This window comes from Gopherus flavomarginatus, chromosome 2, assembly GCF_025201925.1.
Source record: "Gopherus flavomarginatus isolate rGopFla2 chromosome 2, rGopFla2.mat.asm, whole genome shotgun sequence".
In the NCBI taxonomy this organism is placed as follows: domain Eukaryota; kingdom Metazoa; phylum Chordata; order Testudines; family Testudinidae; genus Gopherus; species Gopherus flavomarginatus.
The window spans coordinates 77,846,711-77,870,584 of record NC_066618.1 but is presented as its reverse complement, the minus strand read 5'-3'; the positions used below and the strand labels follow the sequence as shown (position 1 = coordinate 77,870,584).

At 40.0% G+C, this 23,874-nt stretch overlaps 2 protein-coding genes across 2 annotated transcripts in view; one reads left to right on the top strand and one right to left on the bottom strand.

Moving 5' to 3' along the window:
• GPD1L (glycerol-3-phosphate dehydrogenase 1 like) overlaps positions 1-23,874 on the bottom strand; it is an 844,690-nt gene that overhangs the window by 163,937 nt on the left and 656,879 nt on the right. The window lies entirely within an intron of this gene.
• The window catches only part of OSBPL10 (oxysterol binding protein like 10), a 172,126-nt gene that overhangs the window by 77,713 nt on the left and 70,539 nt on the right, over positions 1-23,874 (top strand). The window contains exon 5 of the mRNA XM_050938385.1: positions 21,981-22,191. Within this exon, the coding sequence (XP_050794342.1) occupies positions 21,981-22,191 (211 nt within the window). The remainder of the gene's footprint in view (positions 1-21,980; positions 22,192-23,874) is intronic.

Here is a 23,874-nt window from a genome sequence, read left to right as displayed (position 1 = left end):
TATTCAAGTGACCTCATTGTTACCACATTGAGGGGGAAACTGCAGCAGGCCATAGCAGAGCCACATTCAGTCACCAGAAGCTGCTTGGGAGGCAGTTGTGCCCCTTTGACACCTATCAATTACTGTTTTTCTATGAAAAATCAATACGTGGAATGAGTGATACAAAATGTAGATGGCTCAGCTGTGTAAGTGGGATATAAACTTTATTTTAGAACTTTCTAGAATGCAAGGTTGTTCCATGAATTTAAATATGTGCAGCACGAGCTCATTGATTGAGAGACAGAAATTCTTGAATTTTAATACTACACTGACACTGTCTCAGGGGGATCTGGAGCAAATCACTTTATCTACTCCAGTACCTAATTATTTGCTTTACTGGGGTTTTGAAAAGATCACTTTTCCTGTATATTGTGCTTTACATACTCAGTTGTACAGACATAAGTAGGGCTCCGTGTCTGTCATGGAGGACGCACAAGTCATGGAGTCCATGACTTTCCATGACCTCCGTGACTTCTGCAGCGGCCAGTGTGGCTGACCTCAGGGCTGCCCAAGCAGCTGGCCCCAATGTCATAGTATAATTCCCAAATCTGAACCTTAGCGTCCAAAATATGGGTACTAGCATGAATCCCTCTAAGCTTGATTACCAGCTTAGAGCTGATAGGCTGCCACCAATCAGGACTTAGGTAGAGCACCTGATAGACTCTGGTCTCCTCAAACCCTTCCCTGGGGACCCCCAAGACCCAGATTCCTTGAGTCTCAAAGGGGAATAAACCATTTTCCTTCCCCCTCCTTTCTTTCTCCCAGCTTTTTCCCGCCCTGGGTACCCTAGGAGATAACTGTGATTCAATTCCTTGAATCACTCCTTCCCCCTCCCTTCTTCCCCGGAGAGAGATACAGAGATAAACGCCGAGAGCACTCCCTTTCCTTTCTCCCACCAATTCCCTGGTGAGTGCAGACTCCCTTCCCTGGAGTCTTACAAAAGATAACCCAAAAAAAATCAATTAGATTCTAAAAAAAGAGGAAAACTTTAATAAAGAAGGAAAAACATAAAAACTGTCTCTGTAATCAAGATGGTAAATATACAGGGTTTTTCTAGCTTATAGACAATAGAAAGAAACTTTCTCCAGCAGAAACACAATTTAAGGTACATCCAGCAAGTACACATCTGCAAATAAGAAAACAAGTTAAAAGACTATAACCGCCTTTGGTACTTACTTACTATTTTGAATAGATAAGAGACTGTAGCAGGGAGATTGGCAGAAACCTGGTTGCACCTCTAGTCCCGTCCAGGACCCAGAGAGAACAACGCACAAATCCAAACCCCACAAACAAAGGCTTCCCTCCATCCAGATTTGAAAGTATCTTGTTTCCTGATTGGTCCTCTGGTCAGGTGTTTGAGTCCCTGTTTGTTAACCCTTTACAGGTAAAAGAGACATTAACCCTTAACTATCTGTTTATGACACCCAGGGACAGCTGATCAGGTGGCCCTGGGGTCAGCTGCACTGGCCACTGCTAGAACGGTCCCAGGGGTGGCTGGAGCAGTAGGGGGTTGGGAGGACCCCCAGCAGCTGATGCCTCTTACCCTGGGGGCCCCTTCCAGAGCAGCGGCTCCCCAGCTAAAATTTAGTCAGGGTTATTAATAGTACAATTCATGGACAGATCACAGGCCGTGAATTTTTGTTTGTTGCCCATGTGGTGTCCATGACCTTTTTTTTTTTTTTTAAACTAAAAATACCCATGACTGTCGTAGTCTTAGGCATAAGGTATTATTTATTAAATTAGTGTTTCTGTTTACTGTAGCTGCATTGTTGTTCTGTTTCAGCTTCTATTCATATGCTGAACAGATGTGACTCCAGATGAGTGCTTCTGAACCTTTTCTATACTAGCAGCAAAGAATCCTGTGGCACCTTATAGACTAACAGACGTTTTGGAGCATGAGCTTTCGTGGGTGAATACCCACTTCCTTAGATGCATGTCATGCATCTGAGGAAGTGGGTATTCACCCATGAAAGCTCATGCTCCAAAACGTCTGTTAGTCTATAAGGTGCCACAGGATTCTTTGCTGCTTTTACAGATCCAGACTAACACGGCTACCCCTCTGATACTTTTCTATACTGTGATCCCATGTTACAGTAGAAACAGATTTGGGGACTTTGCTTCCATCTAGTCTTAGGAATGAAGGGATGACAACTCATGATGAAGGTCTATATATTTACGTCAAAAGAAATTTGACTAGATGAGTAAGTTGCAAGCAGCTGCAGTGAGACAAATCGTGTCTCCAAATCAGGTGGTTGTTCCTTCTCTGTGCTTTCATATCTTAAGGCCTATTTAAAAATTTCTAAGACATTCCATGTTCTTTAAAATATTATTGTTTTCAACATAGAGCAAAACAAAGTGATGGTTCTTTGCAAAATGAGTGACTTACTGTGGAATGTCAAATTTTTTTATATAAACAGATCTTTTCAGGGAAAGAGGAGGGAAGGTGAAATGGAGAATAGTGATCAAATCATCTATATGATGTGCAGCTATTGAAGTTTTCTGAAATATAATCCCTAAAAGATGATGTCCTGTCTTTTTAGAGATTGTAAATTTTATTATGCTTTTGCTTTTCATTCTGTTTAAATAACTTATTGAAGTGCCATTTTCTCCAGGCATGATTAACTTTTATGATAGACTTCACTGTTTCCTTAATGGAAGAATATACAGATTACCAATTTTCACATAGTGGCTGTTTTATAAAAGGTTTGGCTTTTTTGATTTAAATCATACTGTGCATAACTGAACTACATAAATGTGTTCCCTGTGTTTGGTGACCTATTTGCCTATTAACCTGTTAGGCAACTCAAAGTGGAGTGTGTGTGTGTCTGTGTGTGTGTGTGTTTTCTAGGTTTTATAAAATGTTTCCCTTTCTTTAATAAATTAAGGAACATCTTCACTCTGGACTTCTTCTGATCATCTGGAGGGTGAACAAAGGTAATGTTTTGCATTTATTATTAAATGCAAAATAGCTATTTTTGTGTTTTGTAAACTGGATGCTACACATTAGTCAGAAGACATGGAAGTTAAGGTTCTCATAGTTATAGATATTAAATGAATGCTGTAGTTTAATATGGACAGTGTGTGCAATAAGAACACTAACTTTACCTTGAATGATCCCTTGAAGTACAGTATGTGTTAACTACTTTTGCTGAACAGTCTGTTCAAACCTGGTATTTAACAGTGACGCTTTGGGTTAGTTTCCCAGACCTGACTAAGAGCTCTGTGTAAGGTCGAAAGTTTCTCTCTCTCACCAGCGGACGTTGGTCAAATAAAATATATTACCTCAGTTTATTAAATACAGACTCTTAAAAAAAAAAAAAAAAAAGTACAATTTCCCTTTCCTGAAGCTTAACAAAAAACAGTGTTACCTTCAATGCTCAGAAACTTTTAAATACACATATTAGAAAAAGTGTGTTTGCTTTGCTGTGTAATGTTGCATATGTGTTTTGTAATGTAAATGCAGAGATCTATTGTGGATTTCAGGAGTGAAACTTTAAGGGCATAAGTTTTAGTTAGAGAAAATTATACTCAAGATTTACAGAAGTTGTACAGGAGCCATACATATTCATGATCTATCTTAGGGATGGGCAAACTACAGCCCGCAAGCCATTTTAAGTCAGCCCGTGAGCTCCCGCTGAGGAGCGGGGTCTGGGGTTTGCCCTGCTTCAGCGCTCCAGCCAGGGCACCGGGTTGGGGGCCGCACCACGCAGTTCAGCCCCACTCCAGCGGGGTGTTGGGTTGGGGGCTGCACCATGCGGCTTGGCCCCACTCCGGTGTTCCAGCCAGGAAGCTGGATCAAGGGCTGTACCACGCGGCTTGGCCCCACACCGGCGCTCCAGCTGGAGTGTTGGGACGGGCTGAACCACGTGGCTCAGCCCTGCTCTAGTGCTCCAGCTGAGCTGCAGGGTCGAGGGCCCCACCATGCGGCTCCTGGAAGCCGCGGCATGGCTTCACTCTGGCTCCTACTGCTTCAATGGCCCCCTCCGGTGCTCCAATGGGAGCTGCAGGGGCAGCGCCTGTGGATGCGGCAGAGTGCAGAGCCACCTGGCCACGCATCCCCGTAGGAGCCAGAGGAGGGACATGCCACTGCTTCTGGGAGCTGCTTGAGATAAGCACTACTCGGAGCCTGCACCCCATAGCCTTTCCCCATGTCCCAACCACCTGCCACAGCCCTGATCCCTCTCCCGCTCTCCAACCCCCTTGATCCCAGCCCTGAGCACTCTCCTGAACCTTAAACCTCTCATCCCCAGCCCCACCCCAGAGCCCACACCCCCAGCTGGAACCTGCATGTCTTCCCGTACCCCTGCCCCAGCCCTGATCCCCCCCTCCTGCCCTCCGAACCCCTAGGTCCCAGCCCAGAGCACTGTCCTACATCCCAAACTCCTCATCCCCAACCCCACCCGAGAGCCCGCACCTCAACCCCAATTTTGTGAGCATTCATACAATTTCTATTTCCCGATGTGGCTCTGAGGCCAAAAAGTTTGCCCACCCCTGATCTAGCTACTTAATAAGACAATATATAGCAATAATTCCATAAAGAAAATCTCCCAACAAGAACATAGAAACATTCACTAGTGGAGAGGAACCTTAGATGAATGTTCAAATTCTTATTTATACCAAGGTGGTGGTATGACTAATAGATTTCTGCTGTACTTTATTTTAAGCAGCTGTTCGGTGGATTTTTAAAGTGTTCTTGTGGTAGCTTGGTGCTGCAATATGCCCTTCAAATTTGGTCTTCATCGAAAAGCAGTTATGCATGCAGTATACACTCCATTTTAAAAATGTCTAAGTTTGTAAAAGATGCAATACCCTTTCCATATGTAAATATATTTACTGTAGGTTTCATATATGGACTAGCATAAGTGCAAAGTCCCAGTGTAACTGTACCAGACTTGACATGTCTGATACCAGGCCACACCAGTGCTCAGAATTTACATTTTTGACTTTTTTTTAAATAAAAATGATACTTCTATAATTCTGTATGTTTTGTAGTTAGATCTGTTTTAATGAACTACCTAAAGTTTTGTGGTCACTTAATGTTCTGAAATGGACAGAGTGCCAGGACAATTAGAGGATCCTCAAAACAAGACTGAGGTGTCAAAGATAGAAGTGCTGGTGGAAATGAATAATTTTAAAAGCAGTAGGTCACCAGGCCCAGAATTTTGAAGGAGTTTAGGTATCAAGTATCTGAGCTGCTAACAAAAATATTCAGTCTCACAATAAAAATAGCTACTGTTCCAGAGAACTGGAGGGTAGCAAATGTGGTAGCTATACTGTATTTAAAAAAGGCTCTGGGGGTGATCCGAGGAACTATAGACCCTTAGGACTTAACATGTAAAGAACCTGGAAGATCTCTATATGATAGGGTTTAGCCAGCATGGTTTCTGCAAAAGGAAAGTATCTGCCAATCTCTTAAAATTCTTTGAATGTATCAATAAAGTAGTAGATAAAGGAGTATGGATTGGCTTAATTTATTTATACTTCCAAAACACCTTTTGAGAAGGTCCCTCACAAGATGCTGCCTAAAGAAGTAGGTTGAAGTCATGAGTGGAAGGCCAAGTGTTGCCACCTCCTGCCGGCTAGGAGAGAGAAAGCAGACTCGATTAAATGGTATGTTTTCCTCATGGCAAAAGCTTAAGAGATGGTGCCTCAAGGTTCCACACGGGCTATTTGTGATGTAAACAGGAGTGAGTAGTGAGGTAGCAAATTTGCAGGTAACATAAATTTATTTGTTAGGACCACAGAGAAGTGTGAGGAATTTAAGAGACTTGAACAAGCTAGATGAATGAATGGCATAATGACAAGTGAAGGTCAATATTGATAAATGCAAAACTACTAATGTACATTGAAGGGGAAAATATAATTATTTATACATCTCACAAGGTCCTAAATTAACTGTATCAGCTCAGAAAAGGGTTGTGTGTGTCACTGAGCTTCATTTGGCTGTCTTCAATGTGCATCTGCAGTCAAAAAAGGAAACCAGGTGTTAGGATACTTAAGGAACCAGAGAGAGAATAATATAGAAATCGATGGTGCAGCCTCTTCTGGAATACTCTGTGCATATTGGTCACCTGATATAAAAAATGATATTGCAGAATTAATGTGTCTATGTCAGAAAAGGGCAATGAGAGATTTAAGGGCATGGAAAAACACTCATGTGAAGAGAGATTGACAAGTTTGGGATTGTTTGATTCTTTGAAAGGAAATGAATAAGAAGAGGCGTGGTACAATTATGTAAAATAATGAATGGCATAGTGAAGAGAGATGGAGAACTTCCTTTCCCTCTGCCTTGTAACACAAGAATAAGGGGACAGTCAATTAAATTAAAAGTTAATTAAAATGAAATTAAAAGGCTGATGAAAAGTGTGCAATTAGACTGTGGAACTCATTGCCACAAGCAGTCATTGAGAGCAAGAATTTACCAAGATTTAAAGAGAGTTTGGACACTTAATATGGAGAACAAGGGAACCCAGCGTTGTTTTATAATTAATTATAAACATTGTTGAAAGGGATATTAAACTTCATGCTTTAGGATTTCAGCTAATTTCTAACTTTTAAAGATCAGGATGAGATTTAATATGGGTGCTAGATTATCCCGGAGCTGCCTACAGTGGGGTTCTTGCTGCTGCTTCTGAAGCATCTGTCATTGGTCACTGTCAGAGAAAAGATATGGATACTGGACTAATAGGACCTTGGGTCTGACCCGCTATGGCAGTTCCTGTATAAACATATAGAAGTGAATTTGAAGCAAGTTTTTGTTTTAAAGCTTTGTTTCATACTCAATTTGCTCTTTCACCTTTAGATCACTTATTCAAATCAAGCCGAAATTGGTATTGACTAAAAGATGTTACAATTTGGTGACTGATACTGTGAAAGCAGTTCAGTCTTAATCCAGTTCCTTGTGGACTATCAGCCAGGTTGCAAAACACAAGCACAATTGAAAATAACTGGCACCTTTTTGTGGCAGTTTCAATGGAGAGGCTGACTGAATTAGCTGAAACTGACCTGTAGCCTCACCTGTAGAGGTCATTTCTCCAGATCAAGTTAGGCATACTGTGGTTTGGGGAACCTTGCATTGTTGCTGCTAATAATTCCGTGCCTCCTCTGAGGACAGAGAGAGGATTTTAGTCTCCAGAATTGTCAGTCTAGCATTTTTCATGATTACTAAATTCATATATACAGAGACAAAAATGAACTCACTGTTAAGTACAGGGTTATGCATGTTTGTGTATATTTAAAACTGTTAAATTAGGTATCCATGCTTCTAGTAATTCTTGTTGTTCTCTGAACTTCCTTTTTAATTGTAATGTTTTTGAGGACTGAACTAAACATCTTGTTTTACAACATTTTACATGCATCATTTTGGATTATTGCACAAATGTTGACTTACCATGGAATATAGATGTACAAGGAGGGAGAGATGAAGTTGCTATAGCAACCTTATGACACATGTAACTCTCCGGGGCACTGGAACAATTTGTATAGTGGGGAGTGCTGAGAGCCATTGAACCAAACTGTAAACTCTGTACATGATGGAAACCACTTCAAGCCAGAGGTTCAGCAGCACCCCCACAAGTACTCTTAGTTCCGGCACCTATGGTAATTCTCTGTTGGCTTCAGTGGAGTTATGCTAACAGAGAATTTGGCTTCTTATCTCTGAATTTCCTGACTCTGCATTTGAAACATTGATCACACCAGTGATACATTAACATAGTTACTTGCATTATCACTTTTTTTCTAACGGTACCTTTTAAAAGCATTCAAGCAGGTATGCAGAAGAGACAATTCTAATCTTCAAACATGTATTTAAGTATGAAGTATCAATAGAATAAATCAAGATTTCTTCAATGAAACGTCACTTGGAGTACATGAGAACTAAATGAGGAGATTTTCCTAACGTTTGTTTTCCTCATAAATTAGAGATGGATAGGAATACAGTGAAACAGTTAATAAGCTTAAATATTAAAATTTATTAAGGGTGATGTTTTCAAAGGACCTTGAGAGAATTGAATTTCACTGAGAGTTTGGTGCCTAACTTATTTTAGACTTCTTCAAAACCCTCGCATGAAACTTTTCATAGGTAAATATACTACTTCAACTGGAGTGAAATACCATGAAATAGTGGAGGATGCTCATCCACCTATAAATCACTTTCCAGTCTGAATTGTACAAATAAAATCTGGATGCGGGGGACACCCTCAAAGCCCTCATACTTATTTAAAAAATACAACTGCATATAAATTTGTAACTCTGGAGCAGTGAAGTATTTTATAGAAAACTTATTCCTATGAACCTTTTATCTACAGCTTAATAACCCATTTCATGGCCATTTACTGGTGACCTTAATTTTAGCAGTGATTTCTGGAAGGCTGGATGATGCAGCAGCTGCCTTCAGAGTAAATAAGAGTTTGAGACAGCACGTTAAACACTCACTGCCACTTGTTTTTATTTATTTATTTTTTGGTCCGGATGTGTTGCCTCTGAGATGCCTGTACTGTACTATTTTGTTAGCTTGAAAATCAAATTTTAGATGCTGTTTTTAGTAAAGGATGGTAAGGATAATTCTGAATGTTTGTTGTGCTCAGAGATGCCATTGTAATTCTAGGCAGGTGACAGCTGAGCTTCAAGTATTAAATATAAATACATATTTTGGTCAACATACATGACCTTATAGAAGAAACTAAACAAAGATGACAAACTTTAGGGTGGTTATTTAGTTTGCCACATTTTACCATGCAATTTACGTGATTATAAATGTTTCTAGACAGACTCCTCCACTCTGAAATCTTCAAGTCCTTGGGTAACTTCCCAGGTACTATATATCAAAATATATGGTTCCAGCAGACATTTTGTTGCACAATAACTAGGACATACCTAATGAGTGAGAGATATTGAATTAAAGAAATTAAGATCCAGTCTCTAGAGTTTTTAACATTGTGGCTCAGACCTGCCAGTGTTATCTGGATTTTGGGACCTGAATAGCTATTAAGGACTTGTATTCAGGGCATTACAGCTTTGAACCAGATTGCTGCCTATCACTTGCATGGCTGATGTAATCATGGTTTTGTCAAGACACATGTGGTTCATACTCAGTTAATAACTGTGGTAACTAAGTGTTTCATCCTTGCTAATGGTCTATGCTGATATATGGCTATCTTACTGTTACACGTTTGGCACACATTTTAGTTTTTTTGTAGTTGAGACTAGTTCCCTAGTTGTTCCTCTGTAATTGGTTTTGCTGGTCCTCCTTCCTCCCAGGTTCCCATGTAGTAGGATGTCCTGGAATTCATTGCCCCTTGCCCCTGCATGTCCTTCAGGCAGGCTTTGCCTAGCTAAGGCATTCTGGGGTGGTTGCTCACACTTTCCCAGAATGCACTGACACTGTTGTATTTAGGTAATTTGGAAGGTATAGACATTCAAACACTGACATTTGTAGGCTTTGTGGAAAAAGTGCTATGTAGATCCAGCTCAGCTGTATGTGTAATGGCTGTGTCAGATGTGTCATAAATTGGCTATAGAAACATGGTTGTATTTGTAGGGCCGCTTCAATGCACTGAAGTTAATAGAGCTATATCAGCTTATACTAACTGAGGATCTGGTCTGTAGTGCTTGAACCAGTCCAGAAGGTGAGTTTTGAACCTTGGATTATTTTTCTTGCTCCTTATTTTTCCTTTTGACCTTACTTTAGCTAGGTCTGAGTTAAAGATGTCCTAATGAATAACAGCTGATGTGAAAATGGTGACCTACGTGCCATATTGGTAATATGGTTTTCCTTGTTCATGGGAAAGTTAAGTAAGCTGTGTTTTAGCTTTCTTTCAGCCAGTTTAATGCAGGACCGCTCTTTCCTATCTTGGATTTGTGTTCAGCCGTCTGTTGTTACAGTAATCAAATTTTTATGGCAAATGGCAGTCAGTTTGTACACTGAGTTATGTATACTTTAGACAGACCAATTCTTTGTGACCTTTGGGGACCTGCAGAGATTACTTTTAAAGAAAGTCTGGAAATCCATGTACAGAAGCAGAGCTTTGTTGTGCACTTAGCTCATTATTATCACAAAAGGTCTCAAGTATGTATTAAGCCACTTTCAGCTTTTAGAACTGCCTTTCTAGATAGAAAATGAGAGAAAATACCATCTTTTGATGTGTGTTTGAAGTCTTTTGAAGTGTTTCTTTTCAGAAATGCTAGCAGGATCTTGCTATTAAATGTATCTTTAATAACAGAGTTTGAGTAGGGTTAAAGCTGCTTGAAAATGTCAGCATTTTGTCATTTTTCCAGTTTAACTGTAGTAAGTCATAGAATGATCTCATGAAGAACAAAGTAGTCACCTGATAGAATTAGTGAGCTTTACTGAGTATCAGGTGGGAATTTATCTATTTTGAATAAAGCTAAAGCTTTTTCATAGTATCAGTTCTGCATCTAAAAGCAGAAAATGTTTACATATTTCAGATCTTTGTTGATAATATTGAGCAAAGTGCACACCAAAGCTCTCCTTTCGTACACTGGTTTCCAGACTTTCTTTTAAGTAATCTTGGCTGTGACACATAATGTTTAACATAATTTGAAAATAGTAATTTTTATTTTACATTAATGTTGGAGAACACTAGACATATATTTCACAAGGCTTTACAGAGTGAGCAAGACACAGAATTAAATAGAAGCAAATATATTTACAGAATTGCATATATATGGGTTTGTGCATATGCATTCAAATAAAAAAAACTTTAAAGAAGGCCAAATATGCTAGGATACAGAAATGCACAGTTAAGGTGCCCAAACAACCTTAACTTTGCCCTGTAGTGATTCCAGATAATAACCACATAATTATGAATAAGGCATTTTAGTTTTTCTGATGCCAGATTAAACTGGTTTTTTTAAAGGCATGTTCTCTCTTCCCGCCCTCCCTCCCTCCCTTCCCACCCCCCCACCCCCTCGCTTCATGGTCACAGCAGCGTAGAGTTAAGGTTGTTTGGAAGTGCACACTCCAAAGCATCCTTGCCTTAGTATATTAAGACAGGCTTTAGGAACCTGGGTAAATGCATCTTTGTGAATTAAGTTCAGAGGGAGAAAAACATATTGTTGATTAAATACTAAATAATATTGTTCAGTGATTTAATTGCTCAGGGTTTTTTCTTTTCTAAAGTCTGCTGATTTTACTACCATAAGCGTGTTAGATGGAGTTGGTTAATTTCCATGTAGCACCTGAAGGATAAACCAATGTAATTTGATTGGCAATTTTAACTTTGTAGCTAGCAACCTGTAGGCATGCTTTGGAATGCTTTGAAGAATTCAAATACTTTCCTTAATTGCGTAAGATCAAAATATGCTTTCCAGTTATATGTAACAGCCAGAAGCTTCAGAAAAATAGTCCTGCTGAATTATAAGAAAACTGCAGTAATCCCTCCCTGCCTCCCCCCCAAAATAAAAAAGAAAAGTGATACAAGATCCATCGATAAGCAACTTTTAACCACTAGAGCGATACTTTAAACTGCAGAATTCAAGGTAATCTGTTATATAAAAGCTGTACAAAGAATAATTTACCACAGATAATTTTGAAAAGCCCCATTTAACATCAGAATCAATACATTCTGTGGTTTAGTTTGTGATGGCATGCTTGCTGTCTGGTTAGTTGACAGCCAATCACCATCTAAAATTTTTCTTGTCTCTGAGGCTCCCTCCTCTGCCTCTGCAATTTGGTTCCTGCCTTACTCAAAGCAATACTGAGGCCATGTCCAGACTACCCGCCGTATCGGCGGGTTAAAATCGATTGCTCGGGGATCGATATATCGCGTCTAATCTAGATGCGATATATCGATCCCCGAGCGCGCTTATATCGATTCCGGAACTCCATCAACCCCAACGGAGTTCTAGAATCAACACGGAGAGCTGCGAACATCGATCCCACGCGGTGTGGACGGGTGAGTAATCCGATCTTAGATATTCGACTTCAGCTACGTTATTCACGTAGCTGAAGTTGCGTATCTAAGATCGATTTCCCCCCCCTAGTGTGGACCAGCCCATAGAAAAGTGACCTCTGGGGAACTGTGGTTTTGCTTGTCTTGCATGATCTGCCCTCACCCTGAAGGGAAAAAAATAAGTGGAATGCCCAGACTAAGGAAAAACACCAACTGTATTTCTTGCAAGTAGCGCTTTATTCATGGACCAGAAAGAAAACTCTTAATGACCCTGACTTTGAGAAGAGTTTGCCTCCACACTGGGGAGACACCAGTGCTGAGGTGATCTCTGGGGTTGTACGAAATACATGCTTGCATGAAGGGGAGAAAAGCTCATCTATAAGGAAAGCGGGTGTCTTCCAGGCAGTCACTGTGACTCTTCCCAAAGGGTTTGCCGGGCCAGAGAAGCTCCCCCTTTTAGTGAAACTTGGAGCACTCTCCACTAAAGACATGGCCATTTCCAGGGCTGAATGTGTAGGCCACTGCAGGCGTAGCCTTTGGGTGCGTCCAGACTAGCTGCCGGATCGGCGGGTAGCGATTGGTTTATCGGGGATCGATATATCGTGTCTCATCTAGATGTGATATATCTATCCCCGAGCACGGTCCCGTCGACTCTGGAACTCCACCAAGGCGAGTGGGGGTAGCAGAGTTGACAGGGGGAGCTGTGGCCATTGATCCCACACAGTGAGGACGGGAGGTAAGTTGAAATAAGATACTTCAACTTCAGCTACGCTATTCCCGTAGCTGAAGTTGCGTGTCTTACGTCGACCCCACCCCCTAGTGTAAACCAGGCCTTTGACTGCATGTCTAAACCTTTGCTTCCATGAGAAACTCAGTCTTTGGGGGAAGAAAGTAAAGGGATGGAAGCTTCCATTTCCTTGTTTCCCCTTCAACCTTCTTCTTTTAATTTAGTGTTAAATAGAGTGACCAGATATCCTGATTTTATAGGGACTGTCCCTGTTACCCTCACTTCCTGTCCCTATTTTTCATACTTGCTATCTGGTCACCCTAGTGTTAAGTCTCTTGTTCTTTGCCCTACAGTGTGCTTTCTCATAGTATATGGTTCTACAGAGTCTACTGTGTACAGGCTGAGCCAGAGAGGGAAATCACCAGCTAACTTTGCTTTCAGTAGCTCAGTTGAAACACACTGAAAATCTGCAAATTTTGAGGCCTTAATAACTGTTCTATATCTGTTTCAATTTTACTATTCATCACTTGCCTTTGTGAAATAATTAAGGTCACGAAGGCTGCTACTTTGAGGTGGTGTAATGGTGATGAATAATAACATATTGTTCCTCTGTAATGAAAAGAACTCAATAGTCAAGAAAGGACAATTGATGTGAAAGTCATTCTCTTTATAGTTTGGTCTTTCTAAAATGTTTTCAAATTATTGTTTAACCTCATTGGCTCTTTTTATCCTTTTAACATTTTTTCATCAGCATAGTAATGTTCATAGATTCTACAGTGAGTTTTCAGCCTGCTCTCAGCTTTGGGGATAGAACTCAGACCTGTCAGTCAGATATAGCTCTACTGCCTTAAATCTACTGATCTTGTTGCAGACAAGGTGAACAGACTTCCTTACTGCAGAGCTTTAGGAGGAATCAATGAGGTGGCATCCTGGTTTTCCCTGATGTTTCTTCATAAAACACTTCAAAGCTGATGTGCAGAACACTGTTTTATGGGAGGATGGTGTTGCATGCTGTAATGCCTCAGGCAATCAAGAAATGACCTTTGTATATAACTGTTTCAATTTCACTTATATGCTAAGCTATACTTTAGCCTCCTTTGCTGCATGCTGCTGATAAAACCCCACTGTAAGATCTGTGGAGGTTACTGTGCTGAATAAAAGAAAAATTTTATATGTGCTTATCTGAAAATTTCCTTTATTTAAGTATTAAGGCCCATAGATCTGAGTGACCTTGCATAGGATTAAGGGATCACTGTTCAGAAGCTAAGAAAATAACAAATTTCTCATACTTTGCAATAGAAAATATCCATAGTTTAAAGTTACAAATGCTTTACTCCTTTTCATCATTGTTGTGGGATTAATTCAGTTTGGCCGGCTTTGCAGTTGGAGTGGTGTATCTGTGAACCAGTGATTGACAAGGCTGAGTTCTGCATCTGCTAAACATGGAAGCAGGCTAAAGGCTCAGTATGTGATATGCAGGTCTTTCTATGTAAAGAAAGCTATCTGTCAGGTATGTATGTATATGTTTTTCCTTTTCCTCATAGCCAAGACCAGGTTGCTGTAAATCAGTCATAGAGTTTAAGGCCAGAAGGGACTACCAGATCACGTAGTCTGATCTTCTGTATATTACAGGCCACCAACACCACCCAGTACCCTCAGGCTAAACCCAGCACCTGAAATTAGGCCAAAAGTGATATGTTAAAACAAACAAAAAGAAAAAATAACCCTCTGGAGCGGGATCATAAACCTGAGTAAATTTATAGCCAGTGGGTCAGATTAATTTTTGATGTGGATGGTTTGATGTCAACAGAGTTCACAAGGTATGTGTTTGGCTGTGTGTTGTGTGCATACTTTTTTAAACTTTTAAAACATAGGAGCTTTTATGCTTGTTGACCAAGTTCAGGTCAAGAGCACGTAATGAAGAACTCTCTTGCCAAAGGTGGAATTAGAGTTACAGGGATTGTACTTACTTTCTCTGTATGGATAGTTTTCCCTTCGCATGCAGCATGCTTCTGAGAGTATTCTTACAACATCATGGAATCTTACAAAATAGTGTTGCTATGATCCATGCTTGTTTTCCTGAAATGTGAACAAAGTCCTCAGAGCATAACATCTGTCTGTGGTGATGTTAGACTCGCCAGTCCAGGAACCCAGAGTCCTAAAGTCATTTACAAGGCTTGGTCTCCCACACGTTCTCTCCCTCATTCTCTCTTTGATAAACATTACTTATGGCATTAAAAAACGTAAAAACAGCAGTAAAGGATTTGTGGAAGGTACTGTACCTTCCAGACCTAATCTAAAAAACACTTCACTTTAAAAAAAAAAAAACAACAAAAAAAAAACAACAGTTAAAAAAGGAGTGGTTGATTCCTATAAAGATACGACTTTTACAGAAAAAACAATTGTGTTAAGAAAGAATTGGGCAAGATTCAATGCGGTCTAGCTTGGCTCTCTCCCTAGTACCTTCTTGGGCTTTGGACAGGGACTGACGAGGCAATGAATTTAGCCTTAATTGTTATGCTTTTTTATGTTGCCATTTTAATGGTTAAAGCTTTCCTAATGTGATTGTTATTTCTATAGTTATGACCTCTCCAAATGACTATACTGTTTTATTTTCCTGACTTCTCATTTTTTTGTATTAAACATTTCAAGTCAGGTATGATTTTTTCCATCTGCACACAATAATTATAATGCAAGAGATTTCTTTTTTTAATATTGTATTCTTGATAGCGTGAAATCTTCTAAAGGAGACTGCTACAGACTGGTCCATTTGCCGATGATGTTTGCTAGTAAACTGTCACATATTAGCATTCAGTCTAGAGGCTAATACAGAGAGAGAGAGAGAATAGCATATTGGCTTTGGTATCAAGGGCACAGTCAACTTAGTGTCCAGAACGTTGCAGTAAACCTTGGCAATTCAGAATCTCTATGGTCTCCTATTGATAGAGAGAGATAGTTTTCATGTCATCTTGCAGTGTATTGTACTCTTATGCAGTAGTTTCTCTAACTACTAGTGTAAAACCATTAAATATACATGAAATTAGTTCCTCTTAAAATCTAACATGTCAGATTTGCCTTATTAAATGGTCAGATATAGGGCCAGATTGTAGCTATTGGAGACTTGAAGAGCCTCCCCACAACTTTGCATCCCCAGTGCAGGACCAGGAAGAGTTGGAGTCCTTTCACTCAAGGTATGTCTACATTGGTGGTGGAGGGGAAGAAGCGTGTTCCTAACTCAGGTTGAAATGGGGTGTGTGGGGGAGAAGATATGTCAACTCAGCTTTTAACTCAGGTTAGCAGCTCAAATTCAACTCCTGGCTCCACAGAGACGACATTAACTCAAACTGCTAACCTGAGTTAAAAGCCAAACTACTGTGTCTTCATTGCAGTTTTAACTGGAGTTAGCCCACCTGAGTTAAAACGCACGCTTCTACCCCCGCCCTTTTCTTTTTTTCAGTGTAGACATACCCATATTTTGAAGGGGCTGAGATGTGGACAGTGGTCTTGACCCTATTTTATCCCTGCCCACCACGCTGACCAACAGGGCTGGCTGGGAAGTTGAGCACTCTGCCTGCTCTGAAAGGTAGTTTGATGGGCATTGTTCCACCTACATGCCAGGGAATTCCTGGTAGCATTGTACTGTGATATGCTTCTCAGAACTCCCTGGTGTGGGACAGCTCTGCAGATATCCAAAGCAGGCATTTGACTTATGTCATAATATGGCCCACAGTGGTTGCAATCTCCAAGTGCATTGACTCAGAAAGAAAAGAATATTTTGTTTATAGCACCATGATGGACTGGATAGCACACTTGTATCCTTTTTAATTTTAATTTATAGGCTGATTTACGAGATGAGGTCTCTTTAAGGCCATGCCAAAAAAGCAGTCATGTGTTGTCAACTTAGGTGAGCTAGTTAGATTTTTTTTTTTTACACGTTTCAATTTATCTCTAACTTAGGATTGTGATAAAACAATAATAAAAAGTTTATTATTGTTAGAATACCCTTAACAAAGGGTTTTTCTTTTTTACTGAGTCTCAGAAACAAATTGCCACTTCAAATCAAAGTTGACATTCAGGGTTTGTAAGATGGCATTTCTGCAGCGGAAAGATTAATATACCTTTTAACAAACTATTGAATTACTGTGATTTTTCTTCTACTGCAGAAATGGCACTTTCAATATTTCTTGATTTTTTTAAATTAAATTTTTAACAGTTAATTATAGCTTTTATGTATAACATAGAACAGGGATGAGCAAACTTTTTGGCCCTAGGGCCACATCGGGTACAGAAATTGTATGGAGGGCTGGGTAGGGAAGGCTGGGGGAGGCTATCCCTCCCCAAACAGCGAGGCATGGCCTGGCCCCTGCCCCCCATCCAGCCCCAGAACCCACCCCCCCATCCACCCCCCCAGCTCTCCATCCTTGAATGTCCCCCAGGACGCCTGCATCCTGTCCAAACACTCCTCCTGTTCTCTGCCCCCTGACCATCCCCCCGGGACTCCCCTATCCAATCTCCCCTGCTTCCTACCCCCTGAGTGCCCCCCTACCCAACCCTCCCTGCTCTCCTCGCCCCACATTACCTGTGGAATGGGGGAAAAGGGGGCTCGGTCCTTTCCTTGTGTGTTTCTCCTGCTTGTTTAGCTGCTCTCTCTGGCAGTTGGGCAGGGCTCGCTCCCTGTCTGGGCTTGGCTGCTGGGGACAGGGGTCAAGAATGCTGGGGGTGGAGGAGGGCCCTGGCTTGCTCTACTCCTGTCCCCAGCAGAAGGGCCCAGGCCCCTTGACCACCTCCTCTGCAACACCTCCTGCTCCTCACCCTATCTCCCTGGAGCTCCCCCTGCTCCTACATAGTTCGTGTGTGCATTTGTAGTTGGGAGATGCATCTATCACCTTCTGGGTCTCATTGTCTCTTAAATTTTGCTCTAAAACTTCTTTTAGTGTCCAGTTGGCTTTTAAACCTAGCTTTTCCTTTCCCTAATAATACTCTCTTCCATTTTCCCCACCTATAACTTGTCTGCAAGGATACTTTAATTGCATCTTTAATGTAGTCAACTTTCTTTTCTTTTTCCATTGGATTCAATCTTTGTGCATTATTAGTCATCCATCTCAGGAAAATGTCATTTATTTCTAACCCAGAGTTTTTTGAGAGACTGTGCATGAAGAGTGCTACATTGAAAAAAAAAAAGTATGCAACCTATTCAGTTCATTGTAATAGGTAAGGTGATAATATAATCGTATGAAGGTAAACATTTTTTATTCTTATAAATTCATGTTGTCATAACTGTCCTACTCAGATCTGAACCTTAGAGTTCAGAACATGAGAAGCTACCATGAAACCTCCAAACTTAATTACCAGCTTGGATCTGATATCGCTGCCGCCAGCCAGAAAAATTCCAGTGTCTGGCTCACTCTGGTCTCCCCAAAACCTTCCCTGGGGAACCCCCAAGACTCAGATGCCCTGAGTTTCACCACAAAGGGAAATAACCCACTTCCCTTCTCCCTCTTCCCTCCAGGTGTTCCCTCCCTGAGTTCCTGGAGAGATATACAGATTCAAGCTTCGTGAATCTAAACAAAGGGATTCCACCCTCTTTACCTCCTCCCAGATTTCCCTGCCGTGGGTACTCTGGGAGATTCCCTGCTTCAAGTCCTTGAAACACAAGTACCAAGAGATCTAATCTCTCTCCCTCCTCACCCAGAGGGTATGCAAAGTCAGGCTTAGTAAATCTAACACAAAGAGATTTCCCCCCTCCCTTCGTTTCTTAGCCTTAACCAGTGAAAAACACTTAAACAGGTCTTAAAAAGAAAGCTTTATATAAAAAGAAAGAAAAAGACATAAAATTGGTCTCTGTATCAAGGTGACAATATACAGGGTCAATTGCTTAAAAGGAAAAATGAATAAACAGCCTTATCCAAAAAGAATACAATTTAACACATTCCAGCAACTACACACATGTAAATACAAAAAAACAATATAAACCTATTGTCTTACTATCCTTGTACTTACAACTTGGAAACAGAAGATTAGAAAGCCTGGAGATAGAAAGATCACTCTCAGAGCCGAGAGGGTCACCGAACCAAGACAAAGAACAAAGAACTTGCACCCAAAACTTCCCTCCACCCAGATTTGAAAAAGTCTTGTTTCCTGATTGGTCCTTTGGTCAGGTGTTTCAGGTCACTTTTTGTTTACCCTTTACAGGTAAAAGAACATTAACCCTTAGCTATCTGTTTATGACACATGTACATTTTTTTTAAAGCTTTTTCTGCAGCTTTGGAATCTTGAGCCTAAGCCTACAATTATCTTATTAATTAATCTGTGTTCACATGAGATTTATTTAAGGCATTAACTCCTTTTTATTGATGGCTTCGACAGTGAAGTAATACTGATTACATTCAATTATTCTTAGAAATTTCAATTGTGTAATACAGTAACTTATCTGAAAAGTGCTGAATGAAAGCATCTGAATCCTCTGAGGGTTTCGGAGTGTGTTTCTAGAAAAGTTGCATTTTAGCTTGAAAATGTACTTTTTAAAAAATCATTTATCTATGCTAGGATTATAGTTACCTTTAGGTAACCAGTTACAAACTCAGTGTTTGGTACTACTTGTATTAGGCTAATGTATTGAGGGCCCCGTCAGGATTACTATTTATCTGTGTTAGGGTAGAGCCTAGAGAACCACTGTGTTAGATGATGTATAAACACAGAGTAGAATAGCACCTGCTCTGAAAAGTTTGTAATCTGATTAATTTTAAATTAGTTACATGAAAGATATATACAGTATCTAAAGCAGTAGTCCCCAACCTTTTCTGGGTGGCGGGCGCTGGGCGACGAGCCACCGAGGACCGTGGCCAGCGGACAAGCAGCCTCCAAAATGCCCCGAGAAGCGGCAACATCAAGAGGTGTCACTGCTGAAATGCCACCGAAAATCAGCAGCATTTTGGCGGCGATGCCTCTTGATAATGCCACTTTTTGGCGGCATTTTGGTGGATGATTGTCTGCTGGCCAGTACGTGGGCACACATAGATGCCCTGGTGGGTGCCATGGCGCCCACGGGCACTGCGTTGGGGACCCCTGATCTAGAGAGCTTTGTAAATGCTAGTGCAAGTGTATATCTTATATGATGTCATGTGGTTAAATCTGATCAATAAGTTGAATTATAGAAACAGCACAAATAATGTGGTGTATTGTACTATAAATGTTATAAGCATTCACAGGTCTGTAAACTCAGCCAGATGTTAATCTGGCTGGAGTTAGGTAGGTTTTGAGTTATTTATCTCTTTGATCATATTCTGATTTTGAAGATTAGTCTATGATACTGTGTGTGTACACTTACTAAATACCATTACAAGTTTTATTAAATAGCACTTTCCTTTTAAGGGTTTTAAATGCCAGGTTTAGCAAAATATGCATTTTTTAAAAAACTGAAAAGGACAAAATAGTATACTGTATGTGGAATATTGTGCATGTTTTATTTTAAAATATGATCTAAAATTCCTTTTATGGTTTGAGAAATAGATGTTCTCTTTACCCTGAAACTTTCAACATTAGGATCTGACATAACTAACATATTACAGAACTCCCCAGGGGTATCTTCCTGTATAGCTTTAGACAGGGGAGTCCAAGACTGGGGAAATAACTAGAGATGGGAAAAAATTGTTGGAGAGGGAGTTGGAGGGTGACCAGAGTTACAGAAAATGTGGTTTTTGCTTTCAGCTTGGCAGATGAGCTCTAGTGAAAGAGGACTGCCACAAAGTCCCAGTGGGATTTAGCAGACGTTCTAGAGATGTTGTTCTTCTGATTAACTGTTTGAAGGTCAACGCTACAGGGGTTCAAATGTATCTGTGTTGGCCAACTGAAGGGAGTTCATATTTTGACTCTAGATATATTTAGTGATCATGTTAAGTTTGCATCTCTAGTTAACCTGATCGTACATCAGTGTTTTAGTGGACACTGTTTCTGTTCATTTTGTTAATATTTTTAAATACTGGTGTGACTAAATCCTGTCTTACGTTTTGTCACTCAGTGAGAGTTTGTTTGAACCATAAATAAGTATACACAACCATGGGTATGTTTAGTTTAACTTTGCCTTCTGAGATACATTACATCAAAGAAAGAGACTCAGGAACAAGTTCGAGTCAAATTTCTGCCTTGTGAAAGTAAGAAAAGACTGTGTAGGTGGCAGCATAACAAATTAACAAAAATCCTTCTGCAAACACTTGTAAGGGATGTACCAATTGATGGCACCAGCAGAATGACATGGTCTTCAAACCATCCCTCTCAGTTCAGGGATAAAAGCTCTCTCTCTGGCCATAACCTGGTGAGGTCTGTGAGCTTCACAAAAGTAAAATATCTTGAGCCAAATTCACCCCTGGCATAAGTGGGTTCGGCTTCCAGTTATTTCAGTGGCATTTACACCTGCATGAGCCAGTGCTCCATTAAGTCTTTTGTCTTTGGAAAGGCAGATGAAAGAAAAGTGACCTACTGTAGTTGTGTGCTGTACCCCCTACTACTTAGAGGCTATAAGACTCAAATGTATTAGGGATTTTAACATCCTCTTTCCTCTCTGTCATAAGGAGAGTTCCTGAAAGTTGCTTTATCCTTTTTTTCTTTAATACCAGCCAACATATGTAGTACTGCACTTTGAATTATTTTCTCACCTACTGTCTTTTATGTACGTATGCCATGCTGCCATTTTATTTTCCTCTATCCAGATGGACCATATCTAGACACAGTTGAACTGTATCTCCCTAAAATGTGTGGTTTCAGATACTATAGTGATAGGTGCCTCATAAATATATATAATAGTAATACAGTATCTGGGTCCAAATCACTTTAGGTTCACTTTTAGAAATGAAAATTACCCTCACTTTATCCATGACAGAGCATTTTATAAATAGAAGAAGACAGGAGATTCTGCTTAGGTTCATCTGGATTTTCAGATCATATCCTGGGGAGAGGAATTATAAGATTTAATTAATAAAGGAAAAGGAGATAGCACTAGATCATTGTCATGTACTGAAAAGCATAAAGCATGATTCATACCTGAAATCTAGGATGCCAACTTTTTTTTTTTACTGAACTGTTCTTTTTCCTTTTTGAGTGGCATTGTTTTTTTTAAATCAGGAATCTGAAATTTTCATTCTTTCAGTGTGCCTATGTTCTTCACACAGATATTTTTATGCATGTCTGTTTTCTATTGACTAACTGAACATTAACATTCATCTATAGTAAGACAGTTGACGTGTCAATTTGTAAGGGTGCAAATGAAGGCTTTCCTTATGACCACATGGCTTTTTTAACCCTTACAGATCATGAGCCACGTGGAGGGACAACAGAAGAATCTTGTGCAAGCCATTGAATCCCTTCCAGGTTCTGGACCTCTTTCTGCCTTGGATCAGGACTTGCTGCTTTTAAAAGCTACCTCTGCTGCCACCCTGAGCTGCCTTGGAGAATGCCTGAATTTATTACAGCAGAGTATGCATCAGGCAGGCCAACACAATAATAGGACATTGCCTTCAGGTGAGCACAAGCTGTCTTTTTCCTGGTCTATGTATTTTTTTTTTTAATTATGATTTCCAGATAGGCAGGATGGACTTTTCCTTAAAGAAATGACTTGGGATCAACACTAAATAAGCTTCCTTAGAGCGAGATACCAACATTTTCCTTCTGACCCACAAATATTGTAGAAAATATCAACATCAGGAAAAGGGAGCAAAAGAGCCATTAAGTGTTTTTTGTGCAAATAGGTTTTGGAACGAGCAAATATTTAATTTTGTTGTAAGTTCAAAAATATAGAGCAGAACCTGTATTTTCAAAGAAAAGTAATTTTATTTTTTTATTTTTTAATAAATTGAAATTTAACACAATATACTTTAATAACCAATTCTATTATTTTTCTTAAATATAAATCTCTGGGGAGGATTGAATCCTCCTATATATTGAGTCAGTGCTTGTGGTTTTCTTTTTGGAAAGAGAAAGCAGTAGTCTCTTGCTATTTACCTTTGGCATGTGGTAACATAGTTACAAAGTAGGACCCTGAGCCTGGCACCTATGTGGACCCTCATCTTAATTATCCCAATTCTAGATCTCTGTAGACTGCTTCAAAATAAAGATTTAACATGTCACAGTATAGTCAGCTGGAGGGTTCACACAGATTTCACTGTTAGACCCAATTGTAGGATCAGGACTTGTTATAAGACCACATGTAAACCAATGGTTCTTCACATATGGATGGCTTGTTAACAACTTTGCCATCTCTACGTAATTTACTTAAAAACCTTTCAAGAACCACTGTCCCTTACTCCTCGGGGGCAGGAGAGGGAAAGGAAAAAAGTCCTTTCAAATTAGCAGGGCTGGTGTTTTCTGGAAATTGTTGATATTGCTGTGTTTATTTTCTGAAATCACCTTTCATTTCGGAATCCCCGATTTTCTTCTGATTTTTCCACCTTGTGCTTCAGCTGTTTAAGCCATTTACTACCAATGCCTAAAATGGTTAAGCCTGAGGATAGTTAAAGAATTTGGCAAAGATGTGCTCCCTGTGGATGGAAGGAAGTTATTTTGTACAATTTGCAGCAAAGTTCTTGACCGTGTTAAAAAGGACCACATACTCAACCACATTAAAGGTCCATGTCATATTGCAGCAATGGAGAAAAGAAAGCAAAAGGTAGAGAACAGCGATGAGACAGCAGTAAAGGAACAGCTCACAACTACTGGTTGGCTTACACAACAAAATGAAAATAAGAAATACTGGGTGGAGGCCTGTTGCAACGCAAACATTGCATTAGAAAAAACAGACAAAATGTGAGAGTTCCTAAACGAGCACTTATGAAATGAGGTTTGTATCCTGCAAGCAAGTACACCGAGAGAAATCGATCTTCCCTGTGTATTTGAACTAAACAAGCAACAACTGGTCACTGAGTTGAAGGATCAGCATGTAACTGTAATTGTGAATGAATATATAGACAATGTAAACTGGTATGTTGCAAATTATTCTAATACAGCTGATGCAGGTTTCAGAATATTGCCCAGCTGCCGCTAAACTTGTAGAAACAGTGGAATTAGAACGTGTTAACTACTCTGCAGTTGCGCAAGCTGTTATAAAGACCCTTATATAACATGAAATTGACTTTTCAAATTATTAGTTTGTGACAGATAATGCAAAATACATGTGAAAGTCATTCAAAGACAGTTTAAGCGGCATTT